The 21,399-nt window shown below is 36.6% G+C and overlaps 1 protein-coding gene across 2 annotated transcripts in view; it reads left to right on the top strand.

Moving 5' to 3' along the window:
- Positions 1 to 21,399, top strand: part of MTR (5-methyltetrahydrofolate-homocysteine methyltransferase) — a 1,755,520-nt gene that overhangs the window by 1,250,732 nt on the left and 483,389 nt on the right. For both annotated transcript variants that reach the window (XM_044059073.1, XM_044059064.1), the window contains exon 22: positions 3,492 to 3,592. In XM_044059073.1, the coding sequence (XP_043915008.1) occupies positions 3,492 to 3,592 (101 nt within the window). The remainder of the gene's footprint in view (positions 1 to 3,491; positions 3,593 to 21,399) is intronic.

The following is a 21,399-nucleotide window of genomic DNA, read 5'->3' as shown; positions in this document are numbered from 1 at the left end:
ATAAGTCTAGGTGTTAGTAGTCTGGTGTAAGAAGAATGTTAGTCTTTGCTCTGCCTCCTGGGCAGTATTACTGCACCTGCTCCTTAAAATGTTTTCTGAAGTATTGGTGAGACGTTAAGGTTGTGGTTTCATGTGAAGAAGTCAGCACTAATAGAACTGGAAAAATGAGAAGTTGATGGGGGATGAGTCTTCTCTGTGTGATGTACTTTTTGAACTGCTAGTAATTGGCACAAGAAATGAGATTCAAGTGACAGTTAATGTTAAATACCTCTTGGAAGAGGTGATGCCACTGTTAATTCATTGGAAAAGAATATCATTGTTACTGGCTGCAAGAATGCCAGTAGTGAAACAAAAAAAAAGTGCCAGATGTGTTTATGAGCTGCATACCTATTGAATAGCTGTCTGCAAAAGAAGTGATGACCTGCACTGTCTGGCCAGATATAATAGCAGGCATTTTATTATCACTAAATAGCAAACATTTAAAAAAAAAAATGGTTGCACATTGGTAGATGCACAAGATGAAAGATCTGCATACCTCAGCCATTCAGATGAACTGAAGATTTTATTTTAGCAAGATGCAGCAAACTACAACAGCCATGAAGGTGAATTTTGATTGCTGCAGTTTTGTAATACTGTAATCAAATTATAAGCTCTAGGGATTACCATTATTGAATGAATGTGTTCAGTAAGCTGTAAGTATTATTCATATTCAGTGCATGTGTCAGTGTTTCACAAAGAAGGGGCTATATTAAATGTACATTATGAATTAAAAATGCAGAACCTTTTATATTTAGTATGAATGCAGATTTCAGATATACTAAGTATTTAAACTGCAAATGCAGTCATTTATCATTGTTATGCAACAGGTATGCAGTAGTGAATTTTGGGCACTCGAGTTGTGATAACCAGTTTACAAGTGCCTATTTCTGGACTGATTTATTTGTGCTCGGGAAATGCATTTTTTCAAGGTAGATGCTTTTCTTTCAGACACCATGTATAGTGGAAACTTTCATTCAGCAATAACCAATGAAGCACAGCACAAATGCTAAAAGATTGTTAACCTTATCTAGATTAACACTTTGAAGCGTTAAACTTGACAGTTGGTAACAGGACCATAGCCAGGTCTTCAGGCATCCTGTGCAAATGCCTAAATTGGTGTCCCTTCGCTAAAGTTAAGGAGCAAAAACAAAGTCTTAAAGGTGCAAACAGAGAGAGAGAGAGAGAGAAGGCTTCTATGGTTTGTCATAATTGAAGACAAAAAAGGTTGAAGACCAACAAAAAAAAGAAAAAAGATATTTCTTTTTGCAGATGAAGACCAAAAAAAGTTCTGTTTTGAAACTGTTAAAAGGCTGAATGCAACTAATATAACAGTTTGCTACAGTTAATCTCAATAGGCTGAGTGCTCTGTTGCTTCACCCGTGACCACAGATGGAATATTGACATTTATTTATGAACCCCACCACCACCACCACCATTGGCACCTGCTAACCATGTCCTTGACAGCTAACACCATTGCAGCTGTAGTTACCACCCTGGTTAGAAGTGTTAATGGGAAATTTTAAGGTTATATGTTAAAATGAAGTGCAGGCACCACATTAAGTTGTACCACAAAAGTTATTTGGCCTCCCATGGAGATAGCAGCATCCCTTGTGCCTTAGAATGTGTGTGTATCCCTGTCAACCCATGGAACAGGTGAGTTGGCTCTTTGCTCCTTCACTTTTCTCTCCTCCTTCCCTGCCTGGCTCTTCCAGTTCTAGGAACACAAATCAAACACAGTTGTCTGGGTTGCAGTCTCCCTTGTGTCCCAGATCCATTGCAATGCTTTTGCACTTAATTAGCTGCAATGTACTCCAATTAATATTAAAACTGTCTGGTAAACATAAGACAGCATTAGTCCTCTGTAAGCAGGTTTTATAACATAGTCATTAAAATACAGCTTTCAGATTTTCTGTTTTGTTTGCTTTCTACATCCAGCACAACCTTGCGAATTATAGATGAGGGAAGCAGAACAGAGGATTAGGGCTAAGGGCAATTAAGCTTCACCTTTTAGTCCAGGGCTGATTTCCTCGGCCTCCATTTGCCTACAGTGTGACTTTGAACAAGCTGCATAACTGGGCAGTGCTTCGAGGCTAAGACTGAAAAAGTTCCATGTGGATTGGTGCTGTATCCCAGTTAACAAAGACCAACAGTGTGAGATACAAAAAAATGTATGTGGACAGGAGATCAGTCAGTTAGTCAAAAAATAAGCAAGCAAACATGCAGACAAAACTGTATGGCACAGAAAAAAAAAACTAGAACAGGAGTAGAGGTATGTAGAAAGTTTCTGGGTAAAAAGAAATGAAACTACTAAATTTCAGGTACTATGCTGTGGAATGCTATGGGATATAGTGTGTGTGAGGATGAGGAAAATGGAGGCTAAGATTAAAAAAGGAAATGTAGTGGGAAACATTGACGACTATGTGAGGGTAGACAAGTTGGTGAAGAAGACGTTAAGAAGGGTATTAGTTTACACAGAGAGGGGACAGAACTACTAAATTTCAGGTACTATGCTGTGGAATACTATGGGATATAGTGTGTGTGAGGATGAGGAAAATGGAAGCTAAGATTAAAAAAGGAAACGTAGTAGGAAACATTGACGACTATGTGAGGGTAGACAAGTTGGTGAAGAAGACGTTAAGAAGGGTATTAGTTTACACAGAGAGGGGACAGAAGAAAGCGCAAGGAAGGTGAGGAGAGCATAGTATGTATGGCAATGAGTAATCAGCAGAAAGGAAGGGAGTGTGTTATTGTTAACTCATAAATGGGAAGAATAAAGGATAGTAAGATAATATAGGAAATATATTGAGGGAAAGACATGGAGAGCATGTTAAGGGATTGGGAGAAAATGATAGCCTAAACAGAGCAGGAGTGAGAGAAGGAGGAGAGTGGAAAGAGAAATTCATTTGGCAGATAAATTATATGTGAGATAGTAAGACATGTCTGTAGATAAAATGGTAAATGATACTGTATTTACTAAAACTCATTAAAACATATTTAAAATGATAATGTACATGTTATATTGAAGTGCTAAGACATAATTGTTGACTAGGTTCATAATTCTAGCAATTACTGTTTTCCCCTGTCAGTAATGTGACTCTGTCCTAGTGTCTTCAGTCTCTTCTCTAGTCATGGATATGGGTCAGGTTGAGCCCAGGGGAAGATAAAGCAGCTCCAATAGACCCGGCGAACGAGGAGAGGAACTGGTGGCAGTTCATGGTCAACTGCAGAGGGAAGTAAACAAAAAAAAAATGTGACCATATCATCATTTTTAAATAGAGGCTAGTTAACTCATGCCAAGTTTTAGTGTGCAGGTGACCTGTGATTTGCTTTTTTGTGGAGGGACACACTTTGTTGCTTAGAAGGTCTTAGTACTTCTCTAGTGTAACATATAAAAACAGCATACCTGTTGCAGAAGTCACATATAATTTTTTTTTTTTTTTTTTTTTTTTTAGGATCCTTATCAGGGCACCATTGTATTGGCCACAGTCAAAGGGGATGTACATGACATTGGCAAGAACATTGTAGGAGTGGTCCTAGGTTGCAACAATTTCAGGTAAATTTATTAAATTGTAAAATAACTGTGGTATCAGTCAAAGCTGCCCATCATCACTTAATATTGTGTTTTGAACTGGACCTCTTAGAAGGTTTAATTTAAAGAGTTAAGATTTTTGAGAGGAGGCTAATACTGAGATGTGATAGTTGCATGCTTATCACTGTGAGACAGCTTAAGTTATACAAGTGCTAAATTACGGTTATACCTGCAGCTTATCATGTGATTATCTACACTTTGTTTACAAGATGACTCATTCAAATTCAAAACATCATTTATTTGTGATAGAAGAATTTATTTTTAATTAGCCTAATTTATTATGTCAGTCTAATTACACCCCCCCCCCACACACACACACAAACCAGAAATGCTGTAGCTGCATCTGTTCCTTTCATAATGCTCGTCCGACATCTTTTAGCAGACTTCACCATTTTTAATGTCTCACTCTCAATGCCCTGTGAAAACAAATCTTTATTTCCCCTTAAAGTGAATGAGTTTGACACAGAGCTTCTCCTTTCCAGGTTGTCATTTTCTCACTGTGGAGTCAGTCTATTGAGTAGGTTCAGACACTGCTAGTGCACACAGGCTAATGCTTCTTTGTTATCCCAGCATCATTTAGTCACGACGGCCTTGGTATAAGTATGAGCTGTAGACTTAGTCTTTTTCATTCCCTGTTTCCTTTTACCATAGACAGGCAAAGATTCCATGCAGTTTGCTTGAGTTCCAGGGCAAATTAAATGGTTTAGTCCATTCTAAAGGTGCGTTTTATAATTTCTTCATCTTCTTTCTGTTAGGCTCAGTCAAACATCTAGCCTTTATTGAAGTAGTCTAGAGAGGTTACCCTTCTTGTTCTAAGGACAAGATGGCAGCAACTGGGTGCCTATCCTCCAGAATGTCTCCATCTTGTACGTATTGTCACTGTAATTTCTCCGTATTTGGAAGTGATCCTTCTTGTTTTGTTCCTTTCATTGTTGGTTTGCACCACTGTGATGTGATGCAGAGGTTGGTTCTTCAGGAGCAAAGATGCACAGCATTGCATTCCGTTTTCTACTACTAGCTACCTGATCAATTATTTTTTGAATGACATGCAAATATTTCTTCCTTCTAAGAGAGCACTTTCTGTATTTGTGTGATCACTGTGGGAATGTTGGTGTATCACTGTAAAGGCCAGAGTTTGCTGATCTGTGTGGAAGTTTATTATATTATTACCTGTCACAACTGCAGCATAGCTATTGCTTCTGCTTTAAGGGGTTTCCTGTACATGAAAGTAAATGCATAGTGTTTGTAGTGCAGATATTAGAGCTGCATCTCATTTATTTCAGAAGCATACATTTTGTGTTTTCTTTTTTCTCTTGGGTCTGCCTGCCTTCAGCTTTCTTGGAGCAGCATGGTTGTGATATCCTGGCTGCATCTGAATGAACAGGAGGTACATCAAGACTAATGACCTTTTGTTTTCACAGTGTGATATGTGTGGGTGATTATTCACTGGGCATGCTATGGAGTTAACGTCCTACTTTTTCATGTGGACTTTCTAGACACATTCATATGTGTATATTGGTGTACATTTGTATGTATACATATGTATGTGTGCATATATATGTATACACAGACACACACACACACACACACACACACACACACACACACACACACACACACACACACACACACAGTTTTCATGGAGCTGATACACCATGTCTCTCACAAAATAGTCTCACAAAATAGGGAATTTTATTTACTGCAACATACAACAGATTAACTTTGCCAGGATGAAACCAAACAGCAGGTAAAATAAAATGGGCAGTTCATTTACAGCACAGTAAACAGTTAATTTCTCTTGCCACTTTAATGCCCGTACTCTGTTGAGGTATTCTGGTATGACAATCTTAAAATGCACCCTTAGTGAAGTAATCTTGCAGAAATAAAAGTCTTTTTCATTAAAGAAGTTTCTGTCAGCAGTGTGCAAGCTGTTCAGTACAAAGTCTGATGTCCTGATTGAGTCACTGTTGCAGTAATCTTAAGTTGTAGCTCACAGATGTCTGACAGAGTCCCAAAGCTTTGCCTTCCTAGGACATACATCCAGATGATGATCTCAGCTCATTGACATTTGGGTATACTGTCGGACATATATACGAAATCCTCAGACTATCGCGCTGCCAGATGAAATGCAGGTCTGTGTGCCCAACAAACTTTGATCATTTGGTTGATCGGTACTGTAGCTTCTCTTGTCAGATTAGGTAATTGCCTTGTCAAGGATCATTCCTTTCTAAACTTTTGACTGTTTTACTAATTGTTATTAGATGCTGGCTAGGGGGAGTAAGTGTGAGTGTGGTAGACAAATTCTGTAAAAATACTTGTAGATTAAGTATGCGTTCTGTCTAGGCCTCGAACACGCCTATAAGTTCTGCTCCATCTGTCAGTCATTTAAGTAATTTATTCCTAAAACCCCATGGTCTAGGCTAAAAACCCTATGGTCTAGGCTATCCACACTTAATACCTTCCGGAAGACCCAGTGTCTAAAACACTTGGCCCACTACACCATATTGGAAACTCTGAACATTGGCCTCCCACCTAAGAAAAAAAAAAGACCTAGAGAGGATTCTCCTTCCGTAATCTCAGAAATGGACATACCTGCTGAGGTGGTAGAACCCATGGTATACCAATCATCTTCTCATGAGCCTGGAGCACATATGCCTTCTTCCAGTGGACGAGGAAGTTTCTTTATGCATGCAACAACCAGAAGAAAGGCAGGTGCCAAATGTTCACTAATAACCAAAAAGAAAGCACCCAAATCCAGGAACTGTGACACGAACAGTTTAATCACAAGAAACCTTAATGACTTCCTTAATTTATCCTCTCCAACAGTTTTTTTGCAGCCATTAAAAAATATTTCCAAGTTTTTCTTTCTAATAAACAACTTGATATCTATTAAAAGTTTAAAAATGTTGGTTCTCTGTTTGGGTATGAATCCGAAGCCTTTTGAAAATAAATCAAAAAAAGTTTTAGTCACAGTGGTGTTAGAATAATTAAAAATGTTAAAATCATTAATTGTCCATTTATGCCTATAATTTTGTACACATTCATTTAATTCTTCCACCTCATTTGTTTCCTTCCTCGGGGCCCCCATTCTCTCATTTGGTAGTTTTTTGAACTGTAATCTATAGGTTCTTTGTACATCAACCTCTCAGACCTTCTAAGTGGTGGAAATTCTAAAGCTTCTCTATCATTGTCATCAAAAACAGGTATTTCATTTTCACTAACACTATAAGTTCCAACCCTCTTCCCCAACAATCTAGGCTTGGGGTAATGTGTTTTGTTTTTATACTCATTCACATCTCTTTCTATTTTTCCTAATTTCCTGTTTTGCACATCTAAGCATTTACTTTCTATATCCTTGAGCAACTTGTGATATTTGTTCTTGTGCTCCTCTACAGTAAAAAGCAAATCGTGAGTTATATCCTTGTTAAGATGTTCAACTTGGTTAAACCTTTTTTCTTTTTCACATTCATTGTTTAATATAATAGCCTTCATTATCTCAAAGCCTCGGATATCAGCTGCTGATGAAAGGCAGTACCTTCCACTACATTATTCGGGTATTTGCAAACTCTGAGCCCCTTAGGTACAACTTTTAATTCTAAACAATGCTTCAAATATGCGTTATCCATTTCAAGCATTTTGTATTTATACAAAGAAAAATCCAAATCATCTAACATTTGAACATATGTTCTACTAAGACTTTGTTTAAATTTCTTCTTTCCAAAGTCGTATTTAACATTGAGAATGTCTCTCAGCTGTTGAACAGTACCTGTGTGATCTCTAGCATTAGTCCCACAGTCCGAAAAATTAATCCCATTTCGTACATTTCATGAACCTTCAGAAACTCGATTTCCAGTCTCTCCACCAACAGTAATGTGTGGGAATCCATCAAGACTCCCTCTATCAGCTGTATCCAATCCATTGTTAACACCAACCTCGTCGCCATTGCTTACACGCATTCCTTCATGCAAAGCAGAACGCCCTGTTGCTTCATGGTTCCCTGGTACAGAAAGCGTCGACAAAAGCGTGACCATTGATTGGCTTACTGGCGTAAGCAGCCCTACCAACTGAGTCAGTTGGCCTATGAGCTTCCGAAGCTCTCCGATCTCACTACACTTGCTGTTACTGTCCATAGCCACAGAAACCTGTGATTCCATTCAAAAAAGAAACGAATAACCAGAAGAAAGTCAGGTGCCAAATGTTCACTAATAACCAAAAAGAAAGCACCCAAATCCAGGAACTGTGACACGAACAGTTTAATCACAAGAAACCTTAATGACTTCCTTAATTCATTTTCTAAAACTAACTCAAAATTCTTTAATTGTGGGTATAGGGGTGGGTTGAACGTACTCTTACGAACTAATTTATCCTCTCCAACAGTTTTTTTGCAGCCATTAAAAAATATTTCTAAGTTTTTCTTTCTAATAAACAACTTGATATCTATTAAAAGTTTAAAAATGTTGGTTCTCTGTTTGGGTATGAATCCAAAGCCTTTTGAAAATAAATAAAAAAAAGTTTTAGTCACAGTGGTGTTAGAATAATTAAAAATGTTAAAATCATTAAATGTCCGTTTATGCCCATCATTTTATACACATTCATTTAATTCTTCCACCTCATTTGTTTCCTTCCTCGGGGCCCCCATTCTCTCATTTGGTAGTTTTTTGAACTGTAATCTATAGGTTCTTTGTACATCAACCTGTCAGACCTTCTAAGTGGTGGAAATTCTAAAGCTTCTCCATCATTGTCATCAAAAACAGGTATTTCATTTTCACTAACACTATATGTTCCAACCCTCTTCCCCAACAATCTAGGCTTGGGGTAATGTGTTTTGTTTTTATACTCATTCACATCTCTTTCTATTTTTCCTAATTTCCTGTTTTGCACATCTAAGCATTTTACTTTCTATATCCTTGAGCAACTTGTGATATTTGTTCTTGTGCTCCTCTACAGTAAAAAGCAAACCGTGAGTTATGTCCTTGTTAAGATGTTCAACTTGGTTAAACCTTTTTTCTTTTTCACATTCATTGTTTAATATAATAGCCCTCATTATCTCAAAGCCACAATTATCAAAAGCAGTAATCAGCTGCTGATGAAAGGCAGTACCTTCCACTACATTATTCGGGTATTTGCAAACTCTGAGCCCCTTAGGTACAACTTTTAATTCTAAACAATGCTTCAAATATGCATTATCCATTTCAAGCATTTTGTATTTATACAAAGAAAAATCCAAATCATCTAACATTTGAACATATGTTCTACTAAGACTTTGTTTAAATTTCTTCTTTCCAAAGTCGTATTTAACATTGAGAATGTCTCTCAGCTGTTGAACAGTACCTGTGTGATCTCTAGCATTAGTCCCACAGTCCGAAAAATTAATCCCATTTCGTACATTTCATGAACCTTCAGAAACTCTATTTCCAGTCTCTCCACCAACAGTAATGTGTGGAAATCCATCAAGACTCCCTCTATCAGCTGTACCCAATCCATTGTTAACACCAACCTCGTCGCCATTGCTTACACGCGTTCCTTCATGCTTGTTCTTTATGCATGCCTCTTTCTACCTCTGTTCCCGAGATGCCTTCTCAAGTTCCGGAAGGAATCTCCAAAATTCCTACCTCTACAATCTTCCTGGCCAAGACAGCAGTGGTTCCCACTCCTGTTTCACTATCAAAGTCAAATTACTGGAGAATCCCTGCAAAACCAGTTCTAATCATGGAACAGAAAGGGCAGCTCCTTCATCGCAAACTGACCTCAATCAGTGTATCCCTCTGGATGATAAGATTCTAATCCCTACAAGAAGCACCTTTTCTAAAGAGGTTGTTAGAGTCCTACAAGAAGCAAGGAAACCTAACACCAGGAAATCTTACACAGCCAAGTGGAAGAGATTTTCTATTTGTTGCCTTAAGTGCAAACTCTAATCCTTCTATCAGACACCCCTACAGTACTCCAGTACTTATGTGACTTATTACATCCAGGGTTGACTTCAGCCAGCAGGGTCTCAGAACTGCATGCTGTCAAGGCTATTTCACCCTTCCTCATCTTCCACAAAAATAGGGTGAGCCTCAGAGCCAACCCATTTTTCATGCCAAAAGTGGTTAGTGAGCTTACCCTTGACCAAGCAATCAGTTTGCCTACCTTTTTCCCCAACCCCCAAATAGGAGAAATGGAATATTACACTCCTTAGACAGTTGAGGTTTTACCAGGACAAAACTAAGGATATCAGAAAAACAGATCAGCTGTTCGACTTATTTATGGATTCCAGGTTATGACAACCATACTTCTCACCCTGGAAACATCAAAAATCTGGACAAGGCCCATGAAAAATAGGTACAAATCTGTACGCTGATTAACATCAAATTTGCATACATAATTATGTAACCACACCCACTCCACTGGAATTGTGGGGTACCAACTTTCAAATGCAAACTAAAGAACAGACAACCAAAATATGGCACCAGAGGCCCCGCAGCCATTCCAATGTCCCATTACCTGTTTATTTTGCCCCATTTACCATAAACACTAATGTGTGTATACTGCTTTACTTCTACAATGATTATTTGGATTTTATTTTTACATTTTATAACACAATTCACAAACACTAATAGAAATCTGCTAAACAAAGCAATACTGTCTCACAATGAGATAAATTACTGTCCCAGAGACTTCCCATACTCTGGAACAAACTACCTATCTATATCAAACAAAGCTCCTCATTAGCACTCTTCAAGAAAAATCTTGATGATTGGATGGGAGATAGGAAATTCACCCCGGGGATCACTTCTGTGGCTCTACTCAACAGTGGCACAGGAAAATAATTTTCTTGGGTGGCGAAAGCCAGGTACCTTTGGCTAGGCTTATATAGGCTCTAGGGCCAATAGCCTAGTACCTATCTATGAACCTCTGAAAATAGTCTTGGCATCTGCCCTTGAAACTCACATTAATTGAAACAGCATTGAAACCCACACCACATCCAAAGAAAATGCATGGCCAGTGGTGGATAAAGATTACCTTGGACAGTTTTCAAATCATTGGCCCCTTGCACACAAAACAAGAAATATATATATGTTCTTTGATACACCTTCCTGACTTTATTAAATTATATTCCTTGTACAGCACACTTGTTAGACAGAGCGCATTTTAAATTTATTGTTTGAACATTTCTCCAGTAGGCAATGAAACAAAATGCATGAACCAATAATGACAAAACTGCCCAATTCAGAACATTTCTATCATAAAAGTCTACTTTCACACCCACACAATATATATCTATATCTATGTCTAAAATGGAATGACAGTAGTGTAAGCCATAGGCATGTTGCACAGCTTCTTGCACTTATTTTCAATTTCTTTTTTTTTTTGGGTGGGGGCGACAAACATTTTGGAAAGTTGCTATAATAAAATGTTATGTTGCTATGATGCATTTCACTTCCAAGTCTTGATCTCAGGACCCTGTGCACTACAGTCAGAAAAACATACCACTATTGCCAAATCAGCAGTTTCCTGAAAGATAGGAAGACTGAAACTTAAATTACTATCATTTAGTAAATTCAGTTCTCACTTGTCACCATAGTTCTGTCAACCTCTTAGCACAAAAAACCTGGACAAAGCCAATAATGGGGGAATACAGAATTCAGTTCTCACAGTTGTCACCATAGCTCTCAACCTCTTAGCACAAAAAACCTGGACAAAGCCAATAATGGGGGAATACAGAATTCATTTTACACTTCTCACCATAGCTGTCAACCTCTTAGCACAAAAAACCTGTACAAAGCCAATAACGGGGGAATACAGCATCAAAATAGGACAAATTTATCTTATAAACTTAGAAAATTGCTTGAATAAAAGGTTTTTGTGTTACCATTTATTTTCTGAAGAACATGGTGTGAAATTCAAATTCCTGTCATTAGCAAATTCAATCCTTCATTAATTGCCACAAAAATCCTGAAAGAGAAACAGATCAAAAACGAGACATAAATTCACAAGTGGTGGTGGCTACAGACTTTAGGCTCTTTTTACCCTGTACCCAAGGTACAGGGCTTGAGCCTGAGTACCTCTAGCCACCAGGTGTATTAAATTGGGGCACCACTGGAATTTTTATGTATTATGTGCTCCTTTGCAGAGTGCTAGTCTTTTACACCATACCAGAAACACTTTTAATATATAACCTTAACTCTCAGAAAAAAGTTAGAGTTAAAGGGTGAGGTGGGGGGGTTGAACATTGCACTGATGACACATTAATCAACTTCTCAAGGCATAGGATTAACCCTCTGCATTAATATTTTACACTAAGAAACATGAAGCTCTAATGTCTGGCATGGTTTACAGGACTGTGAAAAAAATAAAAGATACATCAGGGTCATTGTGTGACTAAGTGAAAGATAAGGGGTATGTCAGTAAATGTGTGGATATGTTTGTAAGAATGAATGAGGGATATGCCTCTGCAAACACAATGCATTTGGCCACTGTGGCTATTACCATACGAGTTTGGGTTCTTTCTAAATCCCTGGAATGATCTTCTAGCCTAAAAGGAGGTAATACTTTTGGCAATTCCCTTCTACTCATTTTATGAAGTCTTTATGTATATGTTCATGAAGCAGTATAAAACGCGATTGTTGTTTTGTGTGAAACTACTGAAAACTTCTAAAGTATTTTCATCTTCATCATTCTCACCCCATGAAGTTATTTTCCGTTATTGCTTATTCTTTCGTTTGTGCTACATGTATCAGAAGATGCAATAAGTGAAAGACAAGAAACACAACACAACTTCGAACAACTTTAAAACAGAAAACCAAAATGTAGAGGTAACGATATCCCAAACAGCTTGGAGAAATAATCCACACAAGTTTTAGCGCTTTCAGTCACCAATTTATTTTGTGACCTTCCTCAGAAACAATTAATTTACTCCATTACTTCCTTTTATATCTCATAACAGGAAATTACCTCATAATTACACAAATAAATTTAAAGTGCTGTGTGATACTATTTCTATCTCGAATTATATACTGAAAATCATCCTTGCAATAAAAGTTCTTTGTATAAAAACATTTTTTTATAAAACTTATATCTGTACATTACAAATAATACTGTATTATGTTGTGTAATATCACAGTAAAAAAGTTTTATCTATACTTTAAAAAACATTTTAAATTTATTGTGTCATTCAATCCAGGGAATTTGTCAGTTCCTAAATGAAGCTGCCAATATGCTTCCTTGCATTCTAAGATGTTATTTAAATCACCATTGAAACTAATATTTTCTACACTATCTAAAACAAAGAATTCAAACTTTTTGAATTCCTCGCAAATGATAGAATGTCTAAACAAAGCATTACATTTGTCTTTCTTCTTTATAGCCAAATTATGTTCATATACACGTCTTTTTAAATTTCTTTTGGTTTTACCAATATAGTATTGTCTGCATGTCACACATCTCGCTACATAAACTAATAGTTCGCTGTTACAATTGAAATAATTCTTAGCCCAAAATGTTTCATTAAATAGGCCTATTGTAATAAACGATGTGTTAGAAATAAATCTACACTGTTTGCAGTTGTTACAACTGTAAGTTCCTTTTTTAATTGTGCATGCCCTAGATGGCTTTTTCATTTCTCCATGGAATTCCAACATACTCTTGATGTTGGAAACCTTTTTGTAAGTAAATTTAGGACTTAAACCTAAGCTGTCAGCTAAATCTTTGTTCCCCACTATAATGTTCCAATTTTGTGTGATTATGTTTTTTATCTTCCATAATTCGTCCACTATAGGAATGGGAAAAGCTATTCGGTAATTATCATTATTCTCCAGTGTACTACCATTTTCAAACAAATTTCCAGCCTGCACCATGACTTCTGTAGACTGTAGTATTGGTCTTGCCACATTATTCCTCAAATTCTGAACTTCTTTCTCTATTTCATTAATCCACTTGTTGTTATAACCTCTTTTTTGAAATAACTTATTCAAAATTCTTCCTTCTTTTAAAAAAATGTCATCATCTGATGTTAACCTACTCAATCTTATATACTGTCCTTTGATGACCCCCTTCTTCATATGGACAGGGTGCAAGCTGTCATTGTGCAAGTATTGATTTGCAAAATAAGGTTTTCTATAAATTTGGCTCTAGAATTTTCTATTCTCCTCATCAATCTTCATATTAATGTCCAAAAAGTTAATTGTCTTGCCAAACTCACCAAGTTTGAAGTGCAAAAAGGAGGTAGTATTGTTAAGATCCTCGACTAATTCTGCAAATTCTAAATAATCTCCTGACCATAAGAAAATCAGGTCATCTATAAACCTATAGTATAATCTGACTTTTGAATAGTTTAAGTGCGTTTCTAGATATTTTTGCTCCCAGTTTGCCATTACAATATTCGCAAACGCAGGAGCTACTCTTGCACCCATAGCTACTCCTGAGGTCTGCTGATACATTTTTTTGTTAAATGTGAAAAAATTATTTTCTAATATAATTTCCATAAGAGCACAACAAGTGTTTATTTTTGTGGTTGTGAGAGTAGAATTTTTGCACAAATACTCTCTCATATATTCTATTCCTACTTGCTGATCTATGGAAGTGTAAAGACTCCTGACGTCTAATGTACCAAAATTTAAATCCTCACTTTCAATCGAAAAGTTCCTTAAAATTTCCAATAGATGCCAGGAATCCCTCAAATAATGTTTGGACTTCTGAACTATTGGATTTAATGTCTTGTCTAACCAAATGGATATGTTTTCTGTTTTTGACATCCTAGCTGATATAATAGGTCTAAAAGGGATGTTTTCTGTGTTGTCTTGAATTTTTGGAATTCCAAATAGGTTAGGCATTTTAGGTTCTTCTACCAACATATATTCATAAGTTTTAAAGTCTATTTCTCCTTGACTTAACATGTCAAACAGGAAACTATTTATTGTGTTGTATTTTGCCTTTACTGTTTCCTTACCTATGTTTTTATATGTGTTCTCATCTGTCGAAGAGTCTTCCATATTTTTTATATATTCCTCAGTGTTCATAATCACTATTTTCCCACCTTTGTCGGCTTTCATTATTCTAATACTTCTATCATTACTTAGAGAGCGTAAAGCTTTTGTCTCTAAATCTGACAAGTTGTTATCATAAATGTTGTGTTTTATTTTTCTAAATTCTTTTTCACAACAATTTTGAAAAACCTGTAAGGTATTAAGCAAAGGTGGGTTATAGGTACTGGGCTTTGTGACATTTGGTGTTCCCCCACTGTTAACACTGACTATATCATGCATGATATAATTTAAATTCAGCTTTCTTAAATATAGTCTGAAGTCTATTAACAGTCTTCCCATGTTGAATTTATTCGATGGAATAAATGAAAAACCTTTCTTTAAAACACTTTTTTCATCATCAGACAAAAGTATTTTTGACACATTCAAAATGTCCACTTCATAACTATCAACTTCTGTTGGTTCTACCACCTTTTCTTGTTCTTTCCCTTCATTTTGTGCTTTTTCTGTGTGGCATTGTACCACCTTGTAGTTCTTTTGTCTGAGTTGTTGTTCACTCGAAAAGGGGCCCCTGAAATATTGGACGATGTACTGGCAACTTCAGCATAAGTGATGCTGTCATTGTTGCTCACTTTATTTGTAGTCGCTGTTTGTTCTACATTATTGTTTGTCTCCAAACTTTGAACATTATCATTATCATCCTTAGATGTTGATTTAGACAAGTCCAAAGATAAAACTTGTTCAGACCTTGTTGTTGTTCTTTTATCATTTAACTCATTGTTGTTATGAGTTATAGTATTGGGATTCTCATTGTCCCCCTCTTCTTTGATGATATATGCTCTGTTGGTGTTGTAAGCTAAGAGATCCCTTTTCAATTTGTGCTGTTTTCTTGACACTATGGTCGCTCTGTGTCTTTCTGCTTTAGCTTCAACACCATTGTATAAAGCCGTGAACTTTTTAAAGGAGGTGTGCCCTTTAATTCTTTGATCTAAAGTCTTTATTACCTCCTTTAATTTATTTAACTCAGCTTTGTAATGTTCTATTAGTATTGTCATCATTTTTACTCCTGTGTCATTGTAAAGTTTAATTAAGTCTAAACATAGTTTATCTCCGGGCATTACGCAATTAGGAAATTTTGCTGTGCGCAAGCCCTGTGGAACAACCTGACGTCTCACACACTCTTCTAGATATTGCACTTCTAAAAGTAAAGTTACATGCTGTATGACAGCCTTTTCCATATCAAAAATACTTTTACGACAATTTATATAGTCCATATTGTCACTACTTACTTTAAAGGAAACTGTAATATTTTTGACATCTGCGAAAGGGTTTGCGTTATCTCTAGATACGTATTTCCAAACGTCACAACCATTAGATACCAGGGTTGAACTTCCTTCGATGTTACTACAACAAGGTTCTGCCATATGCCCTCTACTCTCATTTCCTTTATTTATTTCAAAAATGGAATCGCCATTATCCAGAACGCTACCTCTTTCGTTTTCTTTGACAGAGTTCACGTCTCCACGCCCAACTCTGTCATGTGACTTACCAGCCATGTCTGAATTGAATGTTTTTTGAATGTTCAATTCTGCCAGGCATTCCCTGACAGCTCCGGCTACAATTTTTTGTATATCCAAGTTTGAAACACTCTTGTCTCTTCTTTTAGATTCAATGTCTTCTCCTGTTGAATACACCGATAAATTCAATAACTCGTCCTGTGAAAGACCCTCCGCTGCCATATGGTGATCCGGAACCTCAGTCAACAAACGTAAAAATACACCACGAACAACTTTAAAACAGAAAACCAAAATGTAGAGGTAACGATATCCCAAACAGCTTGGAGAAATAATCCACACAAGTTTTAGCGCTTTCAGTCACCAATTTATTTTGTGACCTTCCACAGAAACAATTAATTTACTCCATTACTTCCTTTTATATCTCATAACAGGAAATCACCTCATAATTACACAAATAAATTTAAAGTGCTGTGTGATACTATTTCTATCTCGAATTATATACTGAAAATCATCCTTGCAATAAAACTTCTGTCACTAAGCTGGATTTGATTGTGCTAACTCTTCACAACCCTAACAGTATAGCCATTTTTTGACAGCATGTCATAACTTCCCTAATTGTTTCATTACCGGATGGAAAACATTTTTTTTCTGAGAACACACACACACACACACACACACACACACACACACACACACACACACATACATACACACACCCCTTACTTCAATCCTTTCTGTTCGTGATCCCAAACGAGAATGAATGCTATCTTTCTGTGCAGGCAGATCCGTAAGAGAACCATTCCCTCTGCTCAATTCTTTCTGTGCAGGCAGATCCCAGACAAAGTAACAAACGCTGTCCCTCACAGATCCGATTCCCAGATGAAGTAGTGAACACTGTTGCTCGCATCTAGACTTCCCGCACACACATCCATTCAAAAAGCCAGCCGGAAATACGTGATGTGAGCCCTTGAGCTCAATTCCGACTGGCCGGTAGCCCCGATGGAGCTGATGTCATCTCGCACATGATGACGTCAGCGCAAACTAAAAAAAATTTAAAAAGCAGCAAAAAAGTCAGAAATGAAGGGGTGCCACTTGGGAATCGTGTCATTATTGGACCCCAAAACTTGGTAAAAAATGAGTTATTTGGTACGGTTGGGAGGTATGATAACAACCAGTTTTCAAACAATCTGTTGCATTGTGGATTTCAAAGACTTTTTCCTCCTGCTACTCTGACCATGGAAAGACTTTACCTACATGGGCAAAAGCACACTCCAGTTGAGCAGTGACTTCATCAGATGTATTCTACAAGGAAGTCAATACTAGGTGCATTTTGGAAGCAGCTAGCTGGTCATCTGTTCATACCTTCACAAAACACTACAAGCTAGACACCTTCTCCAGGGCAGTGTTTGCCAGAGCTATTCTGTCTGGCTTCCTGGACTCTTCGTCCTTTTTTTTTTCTCTTACACCTGCCACCCTTTTCTCTCTACAGCTCTGAAGTCGCCCATCTGTTAAGAGTGCTGCAGAGGCCACTTCTAAGCCGGTGTCAAAATCTGCTTCTATAGCCTGGGGGGGTAAGGAGGCTAATAGGCCCCCAGAAAGGTCTGGCTTCTATGATGCATTGTATACCTTAGTTTTGAAAGATAATGACTTGTTAACTTTATAACATCAATTATATTATTTTCTACACATACTCTGTCTAACCCCAGAAATTCAGGTCTCACAGAAGCTGTACGGAGTTTACACACAAGTACACGCATACTGACATTAGCCTTGACAAATGAATAATATCACCATTTGCTCACACACACACACACACACACACACACACACACACACACACACACACACACACACACACACACACACACACACACTGCAGTATAACATACAGGAAAACTCTTTTGGTGTGTTGGAGAAAACCAGGGCAGATGGATAAACCCACCAGATCTACAGGAGTGCTATGCAGACACCACACAGAAGCCACAACCAAGAAATCAACCAGAACACCAGAGCTATACACTTGTGAGATGGTAACACTGCTCTGAGCACCACTAGACAAGAGATAATTTACTTTCACACATCCTGTTCCTGTGAGACTATCATGCTCAGTGCTGGTGCTTGAAATGGAAAGTGAAATAAATTAAGGCCAAGTTGTTACATTTAACATAATCTATTAATTTGGATAGTATGAAAGTTCTTTCAGAGAGAATTAATGAGAAACTTGTTGCTTTTGAAACTGAGTTAATTGAGCATAAAAAGACTAAATTGGTCCGGGACATCAATGATTATGAGGTGGGTTTAGCCTTTACATTTTCCTCCTATGGGAAGGGAGGAAACCGTTCAAAACGTCGGCGAGTGAGGTTCCAGAGCATGCCCTCTTCCTCTATGGTTTCTTCCGGTGAGGAGAATCGATCGGATGTTAGCACTGATTTTCCAGAGCTTCTTTTACCTCAACAGCCGGAAAGGTTTATGCAAGTGTTTCGGAATCAGGATGAACAACAATGAGGTCTTCCACAACGCCAGCAAGGACAAAAATGTGATAGAAACCACGGTTCAAATGCCGGAAATTTTTATAAAAACTACCAGGCAGACTTTCAACAGGGACAAAGGTATGGACAGCAATTTAATAAAAGATTCAAAAAGTAATGACTATTTTGAATCGAACACTGTTCTGAATTTGTCAAAATGTTTTCTTACTACAGAACAGAATTCTGTTTTATCTTTGGGGCTTAAATTTGTACCGGCAGTGTTACCACGCGATTATATACTTAAACAGGAAGTGTTTAAATTTCTTAGAAAGATTCATTTAAAGTATCATTTTTTAAAGGGGTCTAAGGACCTTGGTTTTACATCAAATTCATCTCCTGCATGTGAATCTGATGATAGCTTTTTTTCTTGTGAACAATTCTTTAGTGAAGATACCAGCAACAGTTGTAATGATGCACATGTTAGAATTGATGTTTCTTGCGTTCCTACTTGTAATAAGTTTATTCCACCATTTATTAATCAACGTATTTTACAATTTGGTTCTATGGTGGATTTTGGATGAGAAAATATTTGTAGAGAGATTACATCTAAGAAGTGTAAGATGTCCTATAACTTGACATTTAAGGAGTGGTGTGCCTTGAAAGAATTAAGTAATAGGACTGACATTGTTATTAAACCTTCGGATAAGGGTAATAAAATTGTTGTGATGAATGCAATGCAATATTATCACATGTGTATGGAACATCTAAATAATACCGATGTTTATGAAAGATGTGATATTAATAGATTCAATAAGGCTGTGGCTGAGTATGGGAAACTTTTAGATAGGAGTGTTAGATTGGGATACTTCATGGAAAAGGATGTTAAGGATAAGCTGTACAATAGTAAAAGTGATATAGCTATCTTTTTTTGTTTACCGAAGGTGCATAAAGATATGATGAACCCTCCAGGTAGACCTATCATTTCTGCATGTGATTATTTTTTATACAATATTGGTTTGGTACTACATAATATTTTGTCACCCTATGTTCTTAAATCACCAGTTTACATAAAAAATAGTGTTGATTTTTTGAATAAAATTTCATCTTTAAAGTGGAAAAAAGATATGTATTGGCTTGTAGTAGATGTTAAAAGTCTTTATACTTCCATCCAGCATAAGGATGGTTTGGAAGCGGTCAAGTTTTTCTTGGGAGATAGTCCTTTTACTTTTTTTGTTTTGGATTTAATTGATTTTTGTTTAAAAAATAATTATTTTTATTTTAATGAGATACTGTACAGACAGAAACAAGGTACAGCAATGGGGGCAGCTTTTGCCCTTATGTATGCGACTCTCTTTATGTCTTATTTTGAAAATAAATTTTTATTTAATTTGGGGTTTATGAAAGAATATGTACAATTTTATTATCGTTATATTGATGATTTGATTTTTGTTTGTGAAGGTGGCTATGGACAAGTAGATAAGTTTATGTCAGATTTACATAAAAATCCTTTTAGTCTTGCCTTTGATGGTTTACAGAGAGGAAATAAGGTGGTATTTTTGGACCTCATTTTGGAGGGTACAGAACAAGGGGATATTTTGTCTAATATTCATAGAAAGTTCATGGATGGTAATCAGTATCTTCATGCTTCTAGTTGCCATCCTTCTTATGTGTTGGAAGCTTTACCCTATGGGGAATTTGCACGTGTTTCTAGATTATGTAATGTTGTTAGCAATCTAGAAAAAGAATGGAAAATAACAACAAATATGTTTCTACAGAGGGGCTATAGTCCAAGTAATTTGAAGCAAGCCTTATTAAAATTAAAGGAAGAAAAGAGTTTAGTTAGAAAAAGTTATCTAAATAAAAGGAGAGGTAACTTTTACTTTACAGGTGAATCTGAAATTAAGAAATATGTAGGAAATGAAATATATTTTGTCTCCATATATAATATAAAGAGTGTAGAAATTAAAGCTTTAATAGAATATTATTGGAGATTCTTAATAGTGGATAGAGTTTTAGTAAATATTCTTCCAGGTAAACCCCTTTTTTCATATAAAAGGGGTAGAAATATAAAAGATATGGTGGTTCATGGTAGGTTTGTGATGCCAAAAATAGGTGTACAAAAAACTGTGGGAAGTTTTGGGACGTTTTACTGTGGTAAATGTAGTGTTTGTAAAAATATTGTTAGAACGTTTGAAAGTATTAATGGGGTGAAATTTGTACCAAAAGAAGTTTTCACATGCCGTAGTATAAGGGTAATTTATGCCCTTAGGAGTCCGTGTGGATTACATTACATTGGGGAGACCAAAAGGGAATTCCGCATTAGATTTTTAGAACATGTCAGGGATGTAAAACATAAAAGGGAAAATAAGGTTATTGCAACACATTTTAATGCTTTTCATGATGGTGATGTGTCTTTGTTGCAGGGCATTGTTTTAGAAAGTATAAAGTGTTGTAGTGGTGATGAAAATGTTTTAAAACATAAATTGTTATACAACGAAAGTATTTTTATTTTGAAATACAAAACTATGATCCCAAATGGCCTTAATAATGAACTCAGTTGGAAAAGTTTACTTTAAGTGGCCTTTGGGAGAATTTTATTGATTTATTGTTTAATTGATTTATAGAGGTGTGTTTTTGATTGACTATACTATATAAAGTTTGTATTTGTGATTTGTATGTTTGATACTCCTGGAAGGTGGCAACACCGAAGCGCTAGAGAGAACAAAATATCTGTTTCATCTAAGTGGTTTCTTTTTTCTACACAGTCGGTGAAATTTTTAAGTGGTCAGAGTTGTATTTCAGTTCGGAGTTGGAGGAGAGTG

This window comes from Protopterus annectens, chromosome 1.part2, assembly GCF_019279795.1.
Source record: "Protopterus annectens isolate FY-2018-M chromosome 1.part2, PAN1.0, whole genome shotgun sequence".
Taxonomy (NCBI): domain Eukaryota; kingdom Metazoa; phylum Chordata; order Ceratodontiformes; family Protopteridae; genus Protopterus; species Protopterus annectens.
Note: the sequence above shows the minus strand (reverse complement) of the source record. Positions and strands in the feature narration are given on the sequence as shown.